Source organism: Nothobranchius furzeri, chromosome 19 (assembly GCF_043380555.1).
Source record: "Nothobranchius furzeri strain GRZ-AD chromosome 19, NfurGRZ-RIMD1, whole genome shotgun sequence".
Lineage (NCBI taxonomy): Eukaryota > Metazoa > Chordata > Actinopteri > Cyprinodontiformes > Nothobranchiidae > Nothobranchius > Nothobranchius furzeri.
In genome coordinates, this window is record NC_091759.1 from 3,005,914 (window position 1) to 3,027,953 (window position 22,040).

At 40.2% G+C, this 22,040-nt stretch overlaps 1 protein-coding gene across 10 annotated transcripts in view; it reads right to left on the reverse strand.

Annotated features, from left to right (window-relative positions):
* LOC107372769 (CUB and sushi domain-containing protein 3) overlaps nucleotides 1–22,040 on the reverse strand; it is a 630,513-nt gene that overhangs the window by 280,782 nt on the left and 327,691 nt on the right. For all 10 annotated transcript variants that reach the window (XM_070547446.1, XM_070547444.1, XM_070547452.1 and 7 more), the window contains one exon: nucleotides 10,575–10,687. In XM_070547446.1, coding sequence (XP_070403547.1) covers nucleotides 10,575–10,687 — 113 coding nt within the window. The remainder of the gene's footprint in view (nucleotides 1–10,574; nucleotides 10,688–22,040) is intronic.

The following is a 22,040-nucleotide window of genomic DNA, read 5'->3' on the forward strand; positions in this document are numbered from 1 at the left end:
AAGACGACTATCAGAGCAACCTGGGCTCTCATAACACCTGAGCAGTGCCACAGACTGATCGAGTCCATGCCACGCCGCATTACTGCAGTTATTGAGGCAAAAGGAGCCCCGACTAAGTATTGAGTGCTATACATGCACATTCTTTTCATGTTCATTCTTTTCAGTTGGCCAACATTAGAGAAACAAACATTTTTTCATTGGCCTTTAGAATATTCTAATTTTCTGAGATACCAGATTTGATGTTTTCATTGGTTGTCACCTATAAATATCAAAATTAAACGTAATAAACATCGGAAATACATTGGTCTGTGTGCATTGCATGAATATAATGTACAAGTTTCACGTTTTGAATGGAATTACTGAAATATTTTCAACCTTTTGATGATATTCTAATTTACTGGCCAGCACCTGTAAATGAATGACTAGCTTAGTGCAGACTGACTAAATATGAGAAAAAAAACCCTGCCTGATTTCTGCCTCCGGACCTCGTTTTTTTGCCTGACCCCTGCCTTGTACTCTGCCTGCCATTACAAACCTCGCCTGTCCTCCACCTCATGTCCAGTCTGTTCCCTGTACCTGCTTGTCTGATCTGGTTTTGACCCTCGCCTCCTCTTCGACTCTGTCTCCAGCCTCGCCCATATCTGGTAACTCCACAAAAAATAAAACTTTTTTTTTATATACTTTCACTGTGTTTGGCGTCATTACTGGTTTTTGAGTTCTGTTCGTGACAAGACCAACAAATCCAAACTGGATACTCTCTCTTTCTTAGACATTGTTTCCATTAATGTTAAACCGTATTGATGAGTTACAGAAACCAAAGAAGAGTTTAACACTTAAGAGTCTAACTTCCTACTAATAATACGAGAGCAAATGCATAATCTCACCTCCCTTCGGTTCTACATGGATCAGCCAATGTTCACCAAAGATGAGTGGTGGTTCATCCAAGTCAACAAAACACATGATAACTGGGTAAACCTCAATACACTTTGGTGTCCGTGCCAAGGTAAGAACAGTGTTCTTCGCTCATCATGAATCGGGTTCACCTCTCAGTTTACTATCAGTCAGACCTAAGGAGGCTAAGAAGGGTGAACCCTCTATTTACCTTCTTGTGAAATTCCCAATAAGTTGGTCTCACATGACCCTCTTATTGAAAAAAACAAAAAGTTGTATCAAAGATGGCCGACGTCAACATGGCCACCATGGTCACCACCCATGTTGTAAAGTTTGCCCCCTCACATACATACTAATGTGCCACAAACAGGACGTTAACATCACCAACCAGTCCCATTTCTTTAAGGTGTATCCCTATAAATGGCCCACCCTGTATATCCCAACTACCAAACATATGGGTCCTTGAATAGGTCCCGTTATGCTGCCACTTCTGAAACATCTACCGCATTGAGTCTCCCCAACGGAAATGCAATGATCCAATATGAAAATTTAGTTTGTAAAACTAGAAAAGAAAAGATGAAACTATTCTTACCATTTCAGTCTGAGTAACCGTGTCGGCATGAGTGCCTTTAGGTCTCTAACTGTAATTGCCGCTTTTAACAAATGTTCAAGCAGGAAGGCAATTATCCCTCCGCTTTGATCTTCACACATTGTGATTCCACCTCAGTTATTATTTGACGGCTTCATGAGGGGATCTATACAGGTTCATTTTGGTTCATTTTCACGATCAAAGTTTGATTCTCACAGAATATAAGGATCTATCTTTAGATTTAGGACAATTGAGCCAACTAAAAAAGGCACTTCAGGCACTTCTTTGTAACTTCGTCTAATTTGGATTACAATTGTACATATCTAGAAAAGTTTCACCATATTATGGTGTGAAGTTGAGATACTTGTCGAAGTTGCTTAAATGCACTTACAGCAGTTCTAACAGTGAAAATACATCAAATCTACTATAAGAATATGACATTATTGGCTTTTTAAAACTTGATAAACAGAAATGTTAATGCTTTTTGGTCCTAAGGTAAGTTTATATTGCTAAATAAATGCCACGCTTTAATTAAACATGGTAATTGACGACCATCGGCTGTCTTATATTTAGCTCTAAGGTTCTGTAATAACATTTCTGCCATATTGGCAAAATACTTTATTGGCAAAATTGGAAAACTAAACAAGAGTATGAATATTACAACACAGAACAAGAAAACATATAAAAACTCTGTAATTTAATCCTGTTGACTTTACTTTTCTAAAAGGCAATTTTAAAAGTCAACATTTTCTAAATCTTGTCATCCCTGCAAATTTCAGAAGGGCTGCCAGACATATTGTGAGTGAAATTTAAATGCTTTAAAAAGAAGTGATTTCACTCTTTTCACAGGAACACGGTATCCTTAGGCAGAGATATTTGAATTAAAATGGTTAATTCCTTTAATTTAGGTCTATCAGCATAATGCTCCTGGCATGTCTTAAAACCCTGCCAGCATGAATTATTTTGAAGCATCAATTAGGCATTTAAATGGACAATTAAAAATAATTGGTAGATTTGTTCGGGTATGCAGAAGAGCTGCAGGCTTTTATTTACAAAACAGTCGAGTTCAAGAACGTGCTCCTGTCCTGCATCCAAGAACCCGGAATGGGTCCAGCGCACAGAGACACACACCCAAACACACCAAAACAACACCGTCTCCCTTTAAAGTGGTCAGCAGCAGGACGTCATGAATTCTTTAGTTTAAAATGTAGCCAAACTCTTCTGCCAAATGACGTCCTCCTAAAGCCCCATTACTCTCCGGCTATCTATCTGTTTTCTCCTCTTCTCAAGGTCTATTAATCATCTCTCTGGATCGCCCCACTTGTCCACCTCCTCCCCCTCACTTTTTTCATCCACTCATCCTTTTTTGCTTTGTTTTCTTCGGCTGCCTCGCTCGCCCCTCTGCCCCGTCTCTACAAACTTGGGCATACATTATTATGAGATTATTATTAATTCAGGACTTTATAATTTGGGTAGCAGCAGAAGGAGGAGGTGGTTTGTATGAGCCAAATGCCTGACCTCAAACACACACACACACACATACACACACACACACACACACACACACACACACACACACACACACACGGAAGGAAAACCGTCTGGCAGCACCCAGAGCCAAATGTGTCCCTCCGAGGTCTCATAGCAATGTCTTATAAACCCGACTAACCCCGCCAAACCAGATTTGTTCATTTAGAGACAAATTTGGACCAATCTTAATGCACCATGAATGTTTACTAATACCGCAGAAGAGTTCCTACCATCACCACTCGTAATCCTGAAGAAAAGCAGGATGTAGTGAACCAGAACAACATATGGGCTCCAGGTGAAACAGCACAAACGTCGTAATCGTGTTTTATAAACTTCAAAGGATCTTATGATATTTTTGGCGCGTCATTTTCCAAATTAACATAGGGCTAGACAGGAAATCCAACACGGTTTCAGTGTACAATCTCCAGTAATTTAAAAAATAAAACTATTGCAGTGATGCAATTTTATATATATATATATATGAAGCTTACGTGTGACCTAACAGCTTATTTACCCACAGCATCGTTCTAGAAGTGCAGCGGTGTGTTTTGGTGGCTTTCCTCCTGGCGGTGGAGAGGAACAAAAGAGTATGACATCAACCAGCGATATCAAATGTGATTTCCTTCGTTTTGGTTTATTGGCAGATTGCATAAACAAATCGTAAGCTTTGAAATGTCGAGGGATCGTGCGATCTTGCGAGTCAAGCGAAGAGTGGGGCGGAGAAGTTGCTTCAGTGCTGAGATTCTCCCGGTGTGCACTTGAGTTCTGTGATTGTCGTGAGTAAACCATTCCACACCGCTTTTGCTTCCAGTGTGCAGTAGCATAAGAAGTAAAACCGTTAAAGTCTGAGGAAGAAAAAAACTAAACAGGGTTGACAGTGGACTACGCAACTTTCATTTTTATTATGCCGATATGTGCTTTAAGGTTAATGAAATGTCACTCAGACCCCCAAAACCACAGCAGCTGTGGCTACATTGTGTGCATTGTATGTTAGTATAGTTGCTAATGCTAACAAAATGCTCTGTTCTCTCCTGGACGCTAAACCAACATTATTGTTTCCCATTACGAGGCAAGATGGGTGAGTCCATGAATGCTAATTTTTAAAGTGACGTAGATCTGAGTGTCTTTTCTGACCCGAATATTTCCAAGTCTATTTCCAATTTGTGGCAAATGCAGGAAATTGGGTTAGAAGACTATTTTCAAATAGTGTTTGAACTTAAAAAGAATAACTCCATTTCCGTAATGGCTTTACCAAAATGTAAAGCTGATAATAATATAAAGGTTTATAAGGTGACATTAAGAACGTAAACTAGTAGGGTCAGATACTCGGTCATCCGGGAGGGGCTCGGAGTAGACTCGCTGCTTCTCCGCATCGAGAAGAGCTAGTTGAGGTGGCTCTGGCATCTGATTAGGATGCCTCCTAGATGCCTCTCTGGTGAGGCTTTCTGGGCATGTCCAACCGGAAGGACACCTAAAGGGAGACCAGGACACGCTAGAGGGACTACGTCTCTCGCCTGGCCAGGGAACGCCTTGAGAATGCCCTGAAGAAGCTGGCCCAGGTGGCTGGGAAGAGGGAAGTCTTGGCCTCCCTGCCTAGGCTACTGCCCTCATGACCCGACCCCGGATAAGTGGAAGAAAATGGATGGATGGATGGATGGATTACAAACGTAAACTCCATTTCTATGAACAGAGGCTGTTCAATGTTTTAGTTGTTTCTCTGCTTCAACGCAACTGATTTCAATCTCTAGGTGATTAACAGGCTTCTGTGGAGCTCCATGAGCTGTTGAACAGGTGAATAACCTGTGTTGGAGCCGGGAAACAACTGAAATATGCTGGATACTGGCCCTCGGGGAAGGGAGCTGACTACCCCTCATCTACAACATGTAAAAATAACATTTTTCATAACTTTTGGACAGAAACACACTTCAAAATGGCAAAAACCTGAAAGAACAAAATGTGAGCCTTTTGAGCCAGCCACACTGCCCTTCTGCTAATGAGTAATAACCAACAGGTGACTGACAGCTGACATGAAGCAGCCAATCAATCATACGCCTGTTAAAATCTTTTCTAATGAATCAACTAACTTATCCCACTGACACCGCTCATTAACATGCTGATTAACCTTTTAAACCACTTAGGATCCATTAAACCTGTTAGGAATGAATCTCAAGGGGGGGGGGGGGTCAGCTTGTCAGTCAATCAGTCAAGTAATGAGTCTGGAGGATGGAAAGGGTGGAGAGAGTGGTTGAATTAGAGGAGAAAGGTGAAAAGGAAAGACTGGTGAGGGAAATGAGGATGTTGGAACAATGGAATTAGAGAAAAATAGAATTCTTATGTAAACAGGAGGAGGGGAAAATGAATTCTTTTCTAAAGCTCTGTCACAGGATTTTCTGATTTCTTGCCTCCAACATGGTAGCAAGCTTCCCTGTTTAGTATCAAGGCCCACTCAAGGAGACAGCAGCAGACTTTGCTAAAAGTGCTTAGTAATTGCTGAAAGTACACAGAAAAGAGAGAAGAGAAAGGTCTTCACCCGACCTTCAAACTCCCTGGACACTAATCTGATAAGGTCTGAGGAAAGTGAGCCAAATTCACAAAGACCCTGACCCACAGTGGGTGCTGGACCTCCAACTCAAATCTTGGCACCACATGCTCCAGGACAACCCTCAAGCTTTACTTTGTCACATTCCTACTGGTACATGCTGTTTAGTACATCCTTTTAAAAATACTTAAATTAATGGGTTTCAACAGTAATGATTGTAATTATTCTAATAATTTTTGGCTGTTGTGTTCTGCTTAATATTTGTGGTAACACTTTAGTTTAAGGAACACAACTTAACCATTAATTAGCTGCCAATTAATATGCATATTAGGGGACTACTAAGTTTGAACTAGTCATTATTAAGCACATATAAACAGCTTATTACTAATGCCGTAATTCTACTTCTACTTCTAGTACTTCTACTACTTCTTTAAAAGCCACATATTGATTTGATCTAACTAGTATGTGCACTAATCTGCAACAAACCATGTACTTTCAGTTAACAAACCATTATGAATGGCTTATTATGACAAAACTCTTAATTTATGGCCTGTTAATGTTAGAATTACAGCATTGGTAATAAGCTCTTAATAATAGCTTAATAATGACTAATTCTGACTTAGTAGTCCACTAATATGCATATTAATTAGCAGCTAATTAATGGTTAATTTGTGTTCCATAAACTAAAGTGTTACCATATTCGTCCGTTAAACTCTGCTCATCATTGCTTTATTTTATGTTTTATTGCATATGATCAACTAAAAGCCTTTCACATACTCAAATAATGCTATTAGACAATGATTTAGACTTCCATAGTATTTGTTATTATTGATTTTCATTACTGACCTACCACTCAGCGGTTCAGACTGTGATATCCACCTCTACGCTGATGACACCATTATTTATTGTGCTAAGCTACCCTACAACGTGATTTTAATAATGAGCAACTTCTGTCCTCTAATAAAGTTCTTTTAAATAAAAAAATCTTTTTTGATGCTGTTCCAGAAAGAAAGCACAAATAACTCTGGCAATAATCTCATTTTGTGTTTAACTGTTTAAGAGGACCACACAGTGGGATTGTGCATCTTGTGAGGTTATTGCTCTTTAAATGTCTAAATAAATTATTTAAAATATTATTTCATAACATTTTTCAGTTAGTGTGTAAATGCTGTCAATAGCATGAAAAACATATCAAATATTTTAATTTTCCAAATTTTAAAATTGAATCACAGAGTGGCACATTTGCATTTTCTTACCTGCAAGGTTGCTTTGTGTGTGTGTGTGTGTGTGTGTGTGTGTGTGTGTGTGTGTGTGTGTGTGTGTGTGTGTGTGTGTGTGTGTGTGTGTGTGTGTGTGTGTGTTAAATCAGCCTTCAGGAAGAATTTATTTAAAACCATACACCAGCACTAGTCTGGCCTGTCAGACTCATCCTCAGTTTAAATCTGCACAGAGAAAGAGTTTGGTAACTCACAGGCAGAGAGACACATGTGGGGCGGGACCAGGCAGCTCAAAAATAACCAATCAGAAAAAAGATGGAAATGCCGACTGTACCGAAGAGCACTGTAGTTTTTTTTTAGTATCTTTTATTTTTAGAAGAAAGGCTGTTAGAGCTTCTGCTTGTGGTTTTAAAGACATTCAAGTCATTTAGAACAAAGGAAAGAGCCGCAGCAAACTCTGCTTCAGTCACCACATTTATGACAAACTCAGCGTTATGGTGTGTGACGTACGCTACTCAGCGCTGATTGGCTCGGTTAGAATTCTCAGAGGGTGGGATTATTTGAATAAGACAGTTCTCAGACGCTTTCTCTGTGCAGAATTAAACAGAGGAGGAGCAGGCCAGGCTACACCAGCGTAGGAAAGTAATTCTAACCTGAAAGAGACACCAGTGACTGTTTTTAAATCTTTACCTTTAATAACGTCAACGTTTCTAAAACTCACATGGCGTGTTAAAAGTTCAGACCTCTGTTCCATTTCTGTCTGGAGGAAGACATTTCTGGTAAAATTCATGCACATCCATCCAGTCACTCAGAAATCCAGGCCAGAAGAAGCAGAGGGATCAGCTGGGGTCATTCAGAACTTAATAAGCCCATTACTACTGTCCACTGGAAAAATGTACACAGTTAATATCAAGTTATTACTGGATTAATGAAAGTTTCAGTTGCTGTAATTGGTTTAATTGACCAGAGTTCTGAGACTGTCACAAGCAACTAGTGCAGACGAAAAATTAATGGCATCCAGAACCTTTTTCCTCATCTAAATATTTGATTTAGTCTAATTGGATTTTTTAAGTTCCCAAAAATAACTTGGCGTGGATGAATAATCCATAATCTGGAGACATTTATTGGTTTAAACTGCATTCAGAATATAACCAATCGATGGATGTGGATGAATGGATTCAGTTCCATCAACAGCTTCAAGTTAAAAGAAACTAATTTATGCTCATTGTCCAATAAAATATATATTTCAAAATTAGCACAACCCCAAATTTTATGATCAGGGGGCCTCACAATCTGCTCTGATTAGTTAATGTTTAAAATTGTTGTTCTTTAATTCTTCAACTCATCGCTAACTTAACTCCTGGAGCTGGAACATTTATATTCAGTGTTTGTTTCTTGCTAAACTTTTATTTAAAAGTAATTTTCATGTCTTCTTCTTGAAAAAGAGAAAGAATTGTCAACAGAAAAAAGAAAGTTACTGTGGTTTTTATTTTATTGCATTCCATTTAGAAGAAGCTGTTCTGTGAATCTAGCTTTTGTTTTGTAAAACTGCAAAACAAGCAGAAGAAATGGAATCTTGACTAAAAACGTGAAAATGAGGATGATTCGCAGATCTGTGGCCAGCTCATGTGACCGGCCCACCGACGGCTTATTGACCTCTCTAGTGACCAAAGTCAGGGTCCAAAAACTCTGTTCAGCAATCAACCAATAACAATAAACACAGGGACTGACTCAAATACTAGTTGTGAGAGACTAATGGGAGAGTAGCATTAGCAACATTAGCAACTACGGAAGCTCCACGCAAGAATGTGAAACATTGTTTTTGGAGTTCAGTTCAGAGTCAAATAAAAGAAGTATTAACGTTTAATAGTTTCTCTTCTCTACTGTCATGGGTATCTGTCGGCTTTTAATGACGTGTGCTTTTCGGAGAGTAGCCTAAGCTTGTGACGTTAGTGTGCCCTGCTACAGCGAAATGTTGTGTACTTTTGGGCCGTACAGTGAATGAAGCAGTCTTTCGCTACAGCCGGAAAAGGCTTTGTGGGAAAATACCAAAATGGAGCTGAGAGTGTGGCTGTGAGCGCAGGGGCAGATGATCGACACCCATCAAACTCTGAGCCGATGTAGCTACAGGCTAACTCGCAGCTAACCAAAGCTAATAAACGTTGGTGGGTGTTTGCCATAGTCTGCCGTCTAGGCTGTAACACTTTTAATGTGTGTTTGAGGCTAAGACCTTCCTTGGAGCAAGCAGGAGGCAAGCTGCTTGTGCTAGCGCTAACGGCTCATTTGCTAACCTGCCACCACCACTCTAGTCATTCAAATTTTTAAGCTTTATTAGCATCAAAATGGATGAGTTACAAAAGTCACCCTCCTCAGAGTTGTCATGACAGTAAACCAGGCCTAATAAACCTAAAATGGTTTTCTGAACTAGGCTGTAAACATGTTTATTACTGCTGTTAACTTTGCATTTTTAACATGGGAGTCAATAGGAACTTGCTCCTTTCTGGAGCCAGCCCCTAGTGGAGGATGGTGGGAACTGCAATATACTTCCACATTGGCTTCACTTTTGGCAGACAAAGATTCCCCATTGGTGTCGCTATACCAGTCTAAGAAAGACATACCAATCCGATCAGATTGGGACATCACTGGTTGAAAATATCCCCAACATCAAGTTTTAAGGAGAATGTGGAAAAACGAACATTTTGAGGTTTTTTGTTGCTTTTCTTGATTCTGTTGGTTCATTTTCTCCGTTACTCATATACTTTATATAAGAAAATAGAACATGATTTATGATTCCAAGGACACCAATCTTAATATGCTGCTAACACCCTGTGTGTTTATTAATGCCTCTGAGTGCACTCCTGTCTAAGATGAAGGGTGTTATAAAAGACAAGAAGGGTTTGTATCAAAGAAACACAAATAAAGGGGTAATTTAAAAAGTGCTGTGTATTTGAGACATATTTTAAAATGCTTTCTTAACAGGAAGAGACACTGCTTTCTAAGGCACTGATTCATGTTTTATTTTACTTTTTCCTTATAAAATGGTTATTCTGGTAACTTTGAGTGTAAAGAGGGAGGAATGATGGGATGAAGTGATGTGACAAGTCATGTTGCATGACCGTGGGCCTAATGGAAAATATCGCCATGCTTTCACTCAGTTATAAAAAAAACTTCTATAGTGCATTTGATCAACAGGGCTATGACTTCTAGACCGATTTCTCTCCATCGTTCAGCAATACCCCCCCCCGATTGTGTGTTTTATTCACAGGGTGTTGTAGGTGCACCACATGCCTCTGGCCAAGAAGATACAAAGCATCTAAGTGATGCCAAACAGACTTGAAAGGAAATTTCAGGCTGAAAAACAAGCTAGAGTTTTTTGAAAGAAAAAAAAAACAAGTAAAATGTGTATAAAAGCACCATCAGGTCCAGTTGTTCTGTGCAGTACAGTATTATTACTGCTGGGAGACACGAGTGTAGCCAAATAAATCTCCACCTGCTTTTTTAGCCCTTCACAGGCCGTTTTACAAAAGAAAAAACAAACTCTCATTAGCTTGAGATGGCAAAAAGAGAGAGATGCAGAAAGAAGAAGAGGAGACAAGACAACTGGAGGCAAGAAGCAGGAGCTAAAGCTGGGATGGCCGGTTGTCAAAAGGAACAAAAACACAGAAAACGGGAGAATAACAAAACATTTTGAAAAGTCACATTAACGAGTTCTCATTATGAACTCCCAAAAAATCCACAATGTGCATGTGGTTTTTTATTGAGCGTGCGCATTTGGATGCTCACATCTGCTAACACACTCTCCTCTTACCTTGATAATGTGCAGTGAAACCTCGGTAACGGTGGTTGCTATCAGACACAAAATGCAGCCGCAGCCAGTTCTTGTTGCTAACGATGGGAGAAGGGACGTTACTGCCTGACAACCTGGGAGGGAGAAAGAAAGAATGTGTTTATTAAACAAGAATACACACACACACACACACACACACACACACACACGCGCGCAAAAGGAACCTAAACTGTTTTGGCGTGCCTTTAGCACCCCCTAGTGGTTGATAGTAAAAACTAAAGTAAAACTTCTCTCCTCGCTGCACGTTCATCTTTTCAACAGCTGAAACGTCTCCCCAGCCTTCATTAGTGTCTACAGGAGCGGCTCATCACTAAATTACACAAATCAGCTGTGTTTATGATCTAAAACATGAAGGCGATGTGCTGGAAGCAGTCTGCAGCGCCAGGTATGCCAGCTCCACTTTACTAAGTCCAACAGGGACCGGACTGGCACTCTGAAGTGGCAAGTGCAATATTCTGACCACAGAGGGTGGTGGGATTTGAGGGACATTTCATTAACTCTGTAAAGGGTCATTTTAGCACATACTGGCTCAAGAAAATGACTTTAAAATATGAAAAAGTCGCAAAGCATGCCTTAAGGAAATATATAACAGTATTGTTCTTTAGCCTTTTCGAGTGTCTTTGAGCAGCTCAAACCATTGGAGCACCGTTTAGGTGTTAGCTTTGTGCCAACACAAGGACATCTAGTGAATTTTCTATTATTTCTCTTGGCAAAATTGTAGAAAGTTGAATTCCTCAACTTTGTATTCACAAAATGGTTCGACCAACACTGACAGCTTCTGTAAAAGCAACACTGGCAAACACAGAAGTTGAGGAATAGATTTGTCCACATGGAGCTGAGCTGATGTCCAGTTTTGTTGCTTCTTTAACCCAATTAAGTCTTCTTTTCAGCTGTTTTTATCCATGACATTTACATTAAACACATGATTTTGTAATTTGCTATTTTAAAAGAATAGGATTGTTCCAGAAACTTAATGAATGTAAAGCAGCTGGGGAACAGATGTAGCAGAGTTTGAGTTATGACTGCATGATGTGATGAGGTCAGGTTTTAGCATTAAAAACCAGATGCGTTGGTTTATTACATCTTTGTTGCAAAAATCTAAAACATTGAATTAAAGCCCTAATGTGTAAAAACATTCGACTCCTTAGCGCCATGCAGGTCAAAATAGGTACTGCAGCTACAATAGCCCACATGCATCAAAAAGGTGATGTGAAAAAAAGCACACACCAGCTTTCAACTCAACCATCACAAGAAAAAAAATATGAAAAATTAAGTTTTGAACACAAAACCCCTAAAAGGTGCCTGTTATTATTCTATTATTAGCCAACTAATGGGGCCTCCAGCCTTCTGTTTCACCAAGTATCACCAACCCAACCATCCATCTCTATTGGGCCATTCCCATCTGTACCGGGTTGGCCCGGGCCGGGTAGCATAGGTTGTTTACATATCTGGGTGGCCTGGTATGTTTCCGGGCCAACCAAGGTTCATTCTCAGCCCTCTTCTTGAGGGGGTCTGCTTCAGGCCGACCAGGGCCAACACACCCACTGCTGACAGCAAGTTCACACCTTCCATTAGAGCAAGCCTCTGATTGGTGGGTAGAATCAGCCCACATGGGCTTAAGACAAGGATGTGTGGAATCAACCGGGCCAGGCTAGGGCAGACTGGGGCTACCCGGCCCAGGCCGACCCGGTACAGATGGGAATGGCCCATTAGGTTGTTTGGGTTGTCGACACCTGGAGCTTTACCTACCGAACCAACATGTGATGTGTGTTGGCCACATTGGCTGAAAATCCACCAAGAGAACATTGTTAACAAAGAAGGTAGCACCACAAGATTGTGAATTAAGTTCCTCTTCTCTCTCCTTTGTTGTTCCCCATCTTTATTTCTTTACTTTCTATATATTTTTTCATGTAGGCGGCCCTGCTTTCACACTGGATTATTCATGTTTACAGCCCTACTTTCATTTCCTGCAAGGGCATCATTACCCAGAGCGCATTGTGTGCATATTCAATTTGTTCCAGTATTAAGACAAGAAAAAAAATCATTAATCTGTATAGAAAGCTTGTGAATGTGACATTTAAATATTTAGCTCAGAAAGCACTTAGCCACTCTAAGCTGCATGATGCAGGTAAAATCAGAAGAAGTAGAAGAAGGGCTGAAGGAACGACCTTGGAACTAAAAACGTCACAGATCAATACCACAAAGACTGGTTAAAGACCTTTTGACGCTTCTTGTGTCCAAAACTTCTTCCAATACAAATAATCCCTTTATTACTTTCATGAAATTTCAGCAAATAAGGAGAAAATACATTTCTACCAACTACTTAAGTGGATAGCTACAGCCCAAAATGAGCTAATGCTTCCATGTTACCAGCACCTGATGCCCCATGAATCAGCCCCATGTGGACCATTTGTTATGTATTATTAAACCATTCATCTATGCTGATGGCTCTCTCTGACTGTTAAGTGTTCAACCAGGTTATTTGCCATAAAAGCACTTCAGTGAAGCCCTGTGGTATAGATCATCTTCTGAGATGCTGATGTGATATATTTTTTAGTTGCATTACTTGTCAGCCGCGATAATGAATCCTCATTCATGGTGGATGCGGTTTGACTTTTCCCACTTTATAAATTTTATCCGCCGAGCAAAACAATCCCTTCGTGGATACTTCAGATTTGAAACCAGATGATAATTTGAGTCAGACGGAACCTAGAGAGAACACACATTCACATCAAAGCAGCATAATCCACGATGACGGACTGAAAGGTGCTGCAGTGCACCCTGTGATGCATAGCCTAGTTGGTTAAGTTGATATTTGGGAGTTTTGATAAAGGAATTTTTTATTCATTTGACTGGTTAAGCAATGGCAACACTCACTTGCTTTAGAGCTCTACAGCTGACTCATTCTCTGTGGTTTTGCCATGCAGTGATGTGGATACATAAAGACCAGCGTGGGGCCATCAAACCCCCGTAAGTGTTGGAGTTGCTGTCCCTCAGGGCCTTGCACCATCCCTAAGTGTGCTTTAGTGTCCAACCTCACCCCATCCCCATCAGGAAGACATGGGACCTCATATTTTAGAATAGAGGAAGTCAGAGAGACAGGTACAGATTAGAGTCCTTCTGAAGAAGCCTGACAAGTCACATCCAAGAAAAATATCAATCATTGGATAGGACCCTCCTAAGTGATGGATATTTGGGAGCCTTCATGATTTATAAATCCTTTGGTTGAGCAGAAAACAACCATTTTATTAATTTTAGTTGAGATTTAGTCATTTTTAGAAACCAGAACCTTATCTGTGATAATGTGATACAGCTGCAAGGCCTCAAATGAGATGAGCCATACATGTGGAAAAATATTTGAAGTGACTGTGTGTATTTTCCTTGGCGATAGGGGGCAGTAGATACCTAAATCGTTGCAAGCAAGAAGTATATTTGTGTTGGAGTAAGACCTTACCAATGGATGCCCATTAGGGTCAAAAATTCCTCGGGAGGGAAACTTCCAGCAAACTGACAAGCACATCAGACTCCCTTTCATCACTGGCAACAAGTGAAGAGATAAATGCGTAAAACAACATTTATGAAAGGTGAACGTTTTGTAACCGTTTGTTACAAATCAGCGAATGAATTTTGTCCTCACGGACTCCCGTAGAAGGAAACATAGCATCTAAAACAGCGTCGCCCAGAGACTTAAGGTGTTTGTCAATGCCAAGGAACCTTGCCTTGATGTCTTGGCCTCGCCCCGGTTGCCTAGCAGATACGTCATCAGGAACCGCCAAGGCGTGGTCCAACTTTCATGTTCTACTGAGGCGTATGTTCTCCGTTTGTTAGCCGTTTAGCTAGCTGAGCAAGGATACACAGGAGGTGTCTCGTAGCCTAGCCTTGGTAAAAAAAATTCCCAGAATGCAGTGCGGCATTTTTAAAAGGATGGCGAACCACAAGCCAGCAGCTACTTCTGGGGCAAATTTCAAGTTTAAATGTAAGTTAACTAATTTCAAATGTTTTTTTAGACCCAAAGAAGTTATCTGTTGTTGGTTGGTTGCTTAGTAGTTGCAGCTTGTGTGGCTAGCAGGTAGTAACACAATTATATTTAACAAATATATACACAATTTACAAAGTAAAAGCCTCATTCTATATTTATATTGAAACTAATACGTATAAAATATAACGTTATCTTCCGTGTCACGTTACGTGACCACCGCGGAAGCATGATGCAAGTCTGTTCCATTTAATCGTTTTCTTTGATCAAGCAAGGACAGTGTCCTCGTTAGCAAGGCACCTGGCCTCACAAGAGATCGCCTCGCAAAGCCTTTGACCCACTCCCACGTATTTTAGACCTGATTTTTATGGTTATATGTTACAAAGCAGCCAATATTTTTCAACCACTGGGCTTCATTTAATTCGTTTTCAACAACATTTTGATGGATGTTTATAGAAAATGACGGTAAAGACTACACATTGTCTCTTTAAAGAGCAAATCCACCCAGTAACAGAGTTGCATGCCACCCACAATGCCTGTTTGAAAAACGCAGAAAAAGGAGGCGTTGCCAGGCAGACCGAGAGAACGGTGCTGTGGCAACGACCAACCAGAAAATCAACTGTTAGATCATGTATTTGCCTGACGGAGAATACAATGCGGATGTCATATTCAACACACTCCCACCCATGCTCTGGATACCTTGAAAACAACGTCCCCCCCCCCCCCCCCCCCCCCCAAAAAAGATATACCGACAAAAGATCCGTGCGCACCCCCCACCCCTGATAAAATTTTCCCGCCCCCGCTAATAGCCGTGGCCATTAACCTGAAGCGGGAGCTACATTGACAGTTTCAAGAAGAATATTTATTTTTTAAACAAGATTCACCAAAATAATGACTCCACGTGTTTGCAGCACTATCAGACACTCATCTATACAGATGATATGTAAAAATAAAGGCTATTTGGAGGTGACTGACTCTTTAAAGTGCTTTATGGAAGAAGAAAAAAGGTGAAAAGTTGCTCTACACTAGAGTTATTTGTGCTGTAAACTTTAAAGGAGCATGTTCACCAGCTCTGTGATGTCAGGCTGAAACATTGTGTTCCTAAATTTATCATTCTAGACAGAAGGGAACAGTGAAAAACAACAAAGCAACCCGAAAACCCACAAAAGGCTTCCCATGTTTCACGTCGAGTTAAAAATATTGTAGTAAAATCGAAACAAGATGGAAGGAGCCCCAAAATTTACCTGTGTGTGTGTGTGTGTGTGTGTGTGTGTGTGTGTGTGTGTGTGTGTGTGTGTGTGTGTGTGTGTGTGTGTTGTATGGAGAAAGATCAAGTAGAGTTGCCAAAAGAAGCAAGAGAATATAATTGATTAAATACGCAAGACCAAAAGACCATCTCTGCTGTTCTCCGTTGCTCTGCCTACCGTCCTGCCATCCATCGTCTCCTACAGCAAAAATACAAACCAGCTAGCTCTCTGAGAATGGAGGGAGGAGAGGAGAGTGAGGAGGAAATAAAGCGCGGGGTCTAAAGGAGGCAAGGCAAGCGATCAATGAAGCTTAGACATTGAGACACTGGAGGGAGAGAGTGCTGGAGGTTGTGAGCTGAGGAGAAAGGAGGCAGAGGCTGACAGAGGTACATCACTTTATCTGCTGGCTTTTTAATTATTCATCTGAGCGTTTCAGTGGAATGAAAGCACACGACACACAGAAGCTGTGTGCCAGAGCCGTTCACAGTGTGGGCAATTTATTAATAAAACATGTAAAGAAGAATTAAAGTGAAAAAGTCATTTTCTGCCATGCTGAACACAGGGCAGTAAACGTATTATCATATAAGGAAAAATGATGTTCCCTTTTTACAGTTTATTTACAGCAACTGCATGTATTTTATTAAGAATACAGGAAATAACAGACAGAACATTTGTTCTCATTGGCTATGTTGGTCTTTTGGGTCAGCAGCTACAACGATGTTCTGCTGAGCTGTGGTAACCTCATGGAGGGTGCCGTCGGCTTGAACACTGCTGCTAACCACTTAATCATTCTCCCTCTCCTGATAATAACATTTTACTTCCTTTGACGTTGGATGTGCTACTGCTAGTTTACCCGTTTAATTATAGATTCACTAGGATAAATACAATAAAGTTTGTCTCTAACTAGATAAGATATTTACTAAGAAATCACAATGTAACCATAGAATTAGGGATGACAATATATCGGCATCAATATCAGTATTGGCCGATGTTGGTCCTTTTTTTTAACATATTGGTATCAACCTGATAAAAAAAACCAGGCCGATATTATCAACTAGGGCCTGCACGACTTTATTATTTTTTTAAGTCGACAGTCAAGTAATGAAAGTCGAGTCGACTTCGACTAGTCGTTGATGACGTCATACGCCGGAAGAGGCGGGAGGGGTGGGGGGGTGGTGGGGGGTCGGTCGGTAGGTTCGCTGGAGTTTTTGACAATTAAAATTGCGCCCACATTTTCTAAGTTAACACATCTCTTTTAACAACGGTAGTTTCTGCATCCTACTTCAGTCCTCTCCCCCCACCCCCTGCGCAGCATGCAGCCGCAAACTCACTGATGCGCCTGCAGCCTTTCCTGCTGCTCTAAACATTAAAATAATTATTTCATTTTCTGTTCCTCACTTCTGATTACCTTCAGTGGTGTCTGTTTGTTGCAACCACCAGGTACAAAAACTAACTTGTTTTTATTTGACTATTTTTCTGTCCTGCCTGTTTATTATCTTCCTGCATCTCCTTTCATCCTAAAGAAAAACTGCTACCTGGGTTCATATAGATTCACCTTATGAGTTACCTTTGAACTGCAGTTCTAAAAGATCTACCGACCGCTAAAACAGCGGAGCGCTCGCTGCTCGCCGGCCGACTACAACGGGACCGTTTTTGCTGCGGAGTTCGTGCCGGAGCGGAGCGGAGTGGAGATAGTGGAATCTTGGGGGTGCGTCACCGGAGGACAACAGGTGATGCGCCTCGCTCCGCAGCAGCGAAATGCATCAGGCACAAATAACAGACAGAAAACATGAAAGGAAATGAGCCGACATGAACGATCGCGTGTTTAATTTGTTTTTGAGGTGGTGATACCTGATTTGGTGTTGCTCAGGACGCAATGTCTGGAGCGCACGTCAACGATCAGAGCTTTGCATGCACAAACTGGTTAAGATTAGGATGGGGGTGAGGGGAAGGTTAAATTGCATGAGGGAAAAGGTCACAGTTTGGTTAAATGTCCGTTTTACCGCCGGTGTCAGTACCGCACAGCGCGTCGCCTCCGCCTCGATCCAGACACGCAGGGGCTCATCACCTGCTGTCTTTTCCGAGGACTGCATCTTGTCAGTCATTATCACGTGACAGCGACTAGTTGATGACAGGCATAAAAAGTCACTACAGAGCCGCGAAGTCGACTAGTCGACTAGTTCGTACAACCCCTATTATCAACCGATATTATTTCCATCTTGTCACCATTTGTTTGCATGTTTCAGAGGGTGAGGGGGGTGATGTGTATTTGTTAAGTCATCTCACAGAGATTGTAATCATCTCAGAAGCGTACATGTGTGTGTTGTGTGTACATGATAAAGTAAATTCAGCTTTAATCATTTTTATTCTATGAAAAATCTGCTGATTTTAGAAGCATTAATGTCAGTATATCGATTTTGGCAAAAATTGGTTATTGGCCATAACAGTAATCTTAATATCGGATGTCGGTATCAGCCCAAAAATTTCATATCGGTTCATCACTACTTAGAATTACTACTTGGTATACATGTTGTGTGTGTGTGTGTGTGTGTGTGTGTGTGTGTGTGTGTGTGTGTGTGTGTGTGTGTGCGTGCGCTCTGTCTTCTCAATCCCCAGTGAGTCGTGGAGGATGGCTGCTTATACTGAGCCAGGATCCTCTGGAGGTTTCTTCCTGTTAAAAGGGAGTTTTCCTCTCCACTATCGCTGCATGCTTGCTTAGTATGAGGATTGCTGTAAAGTCACTGACACTAGTCGGTGACTTGATGCAATCTGCTGGGTTCCTTGTATAGGAAAATTTGGTAACACTTAAGTTTAGGGAACACAAATTAACCATTAATTAGCTGCCAAATAATATGCTTATTAGTGGACTACTAAGTCTGAACTAGTAATTATTAAGCACTTATTAACAGCTTATTACTAATGACATAATTCTAATATCATCAGGCCATAAATTAAGAGTTTTATCAAAATAAGCCATTCATAATTGGTGTGTTAACTGAAAGTAAATGGTTTATTGCTGATTAACACACGCTAATTAGCTCAAATCAATATGTGGCTTTTAACAAAGTAATTCAAGGGGAACATATTCTTGCCTTTAAGTGGTTAATTAATACTAAACTACTAGTAATTAGGTATGAACAAAATCTGACTTTAGAAAGGGGAACAAATTCTTGCTCACAAGTGGCTAGTTGATTGTTGTTTAGGCTCTATTAACATGGAATTTGGTGTTTATTTACATAATACCAGAACATAATATTTTGGTTATTAATGCAGACTAACTATTCCCCTTGAATTACTTTGTTAAAAGCCACATATTGATTTGAGCGAATTAGCATGTGTGTTAATCTGCAACAATCCATTTAGTTTCAGTTAATGAAACAATTATGAAGGGCTTATTTTGACAAAACTCTTAATTTATGGCCTGTTAATGTTAGAATTACAGCATTGGTAATAAACACCTAATAATAGTTTAATAATGACTAATTCAGACTTAATAGTCCACTAATATGCATATTAACTGGCAGCTAATTAATGGTTAATTTGTGTTCCCTAAACTAAAGTGTTACCAAAACTTTTTACTGATTAGCTTAATGAACTGACCTGTATTTGAATGTTTACTGTGTGAAGTGCCTTGAGATGACCCTTGTCGTGATTTGGCGCTATATCAATAAACCCGAATTGAATTGAAAATTTATTTAGTCATAAATTCCATAAATTATTATTTATTTACTTTTTTGAAAGTGTAGCAATTAATACATATTAATTATGACCAATAAGCTGTGATGATTCCATATAAATATGAAATATCAATCTGATTGACCTTTGAATGTTTAATCAGAAGCTTTGCTTCTTTAGTCCACCATTCAGGGGACGAGGAAAGCAGCTATGTGTTGTAAAGAGCAGCGTTTCTATAGGACACCGTTTACTGGCATCAGTTGGCTGCATTTTCAGCAATGGGAGTTTAGAAACAACAACGCTGCTTATTTTCCTTCCGTTCTGCTTCACCAAAAGCCTCACAACTTTCTAAATGCTGGGTGTCTGGCAGCATCCCACCCACTGACTCTACTGGGCAACATCCGAGTACAGGCCCCAGTTTAAGTTCTGGTAACTTCCTGAAATGGCCTGGAAAATTGTCCTTTAGAGCCGGCCCAGTGTGACAGAGACACACTGATCTGATTGATCTTTGAATGTTCAATCACAAGATTCTAGGGTTCTTCGCTTATTCAGGGACCATACACACACTTCGTATTAATTCAGACAGAGTCAGTATATAGTTTATAAAAGGAATTTAATTGATTTTCCTAAACTAATGATACATGACAAGATATGAATAATGAGATGTGGTGTGGTGGATGTGAGGTGTTGTGATGGAAGTTAGATGTTGTAGCAAACGTTCTTTGTATCTGAAATTGTGAAATCTGGGTGTAAAATAATTTGTTGTTAGTTATAAACTAGAGTTGTTTTTTATGAACAGCAACAGACACAATCTGTCGTACCAAGTCTACGCACCCTTGGTGTGGAGGTTCTCGTTCGATCCGGGGGGTCGTGCAGGTCACTGCCGATGTAGTGAACCTCTGATATCAGGATACCGTAGATAGTTTCGATAGGACCCGTCCAGTCTGAGATCCCTCGAGGTGAAGGCAGGAAGCTGGAATGCTTTTTTGTGTCTAAGGTTGATGTTTGCTTGGCTCTTAGAGAGCCGGTTGTTTGGTATCAGCCCCAGCGTTGCAGAGAGGCTTTGACAGGAGGTCAAAGGACAAGATGGTTTCAAAAATGCTTCTTTCAATTGGCTGGTACGAGGGTCAGCGAGAAACTTAATTAATTGGGAAGTAAGTCTTGTTTTATTAAACTACTTTGTTATGATTTCTGGCCAAGTTGGCCAATCAGGATTTGACATGTTTCCGAGTATTTACCAACATCCCTCAGAAAGCCACGCCTTCCTTCAGATACAAGATTCTTAACACTGTGAATACGAATCTTTAACCTTATGGGAGGTCTATGAGTGTAAACAATGATTAACTTGTTAAATCAAACACATTTGTGATGTAAATGGATCATCGGAAGAACAATATTCATTTAAATTCATTGATTTAAGCACAGGCTACCCAAACATTTGATTTAAACATCTTGTTCATTCATCACATATGATTATTTAACTATTAAATCGTGGAGTCTTCACTTATTCAGAGTGAAGAATGTTGACGTCTGGCGTTCACACAGTGAGTGCAAGAACCTTGGGTGAGAATGTTTGTTTGAATGTTTTGTCTTCATGAAATGTAAACAAGCACTGCAGAAACTTCTGGGTTTGGAAGGCCAAAAAGGAAGTGGATTTATTTCTGTAGATGAAAGGTTGGTCAATGTAGATGGTGAAATTTGACCCTTTTAGTACATTACAAAAGCATAAAGGAACTGCTAAATTCTGGTTGACTGGGTGTCATTCTGCTGAGAGACTGCTGAACTCACCGAGGTCGTGTTTGTACACCCGCTTTCTGTATATTAACTCTAAAGATAGTGATCCTGGTTTACAGTGTGTGTCAGGAGGTTGTACAGCAGAGGAATTAATTCAGTCTGGTGTGTGTACAGTATCTATGTTGTTTATCTAGCTTAATCTCTACAAACGTTAATGGTTTTGTAATTTCTTCTGCTGAGATTATGTCCTCTTCCCTCTCCATGGGTTCCCTCGACACCAACTCAGAGTATTTTGACCAACTTTTCATCTGATCGATGCAAAACAATCACGTTATCACAGCAAGGATAAAAATAATGCAAATGAGTTTGATTTGAGATAAAATGTAGCAAAAAACAATAAACGAATCATTCGTTGAGGCTCTTCTAGCTGCATTACTTGTGTCAGAAAGACATTACTGTGCATCTTAAGTTCCGGTTTCCGCCCGGACCATTTTAGATGCAACACAGCAGTCTAGTTTTTTTCATTATTTGTGCGTTCCTGATAGAAAGTTAGCGACTTATTTAGCAACTTATTTAATTCAGTTTGACTACTAGCGATCTAGATTCATTTTAAGTGTCAGTTAGCGCTATGACGCTAATGCTATTTTCCGTTACTTTGCCGTTGTTTTCCGTTACTATGAATAGCGCCGCAAATTCAATTCAATTCAATTCAAAAATACTTTATTAATCCCAGAGGGAAATTGATTGCTGCTCAGTTGCTCTGAGGAGTAATATTTTCTGCTTTAAATGGTACAT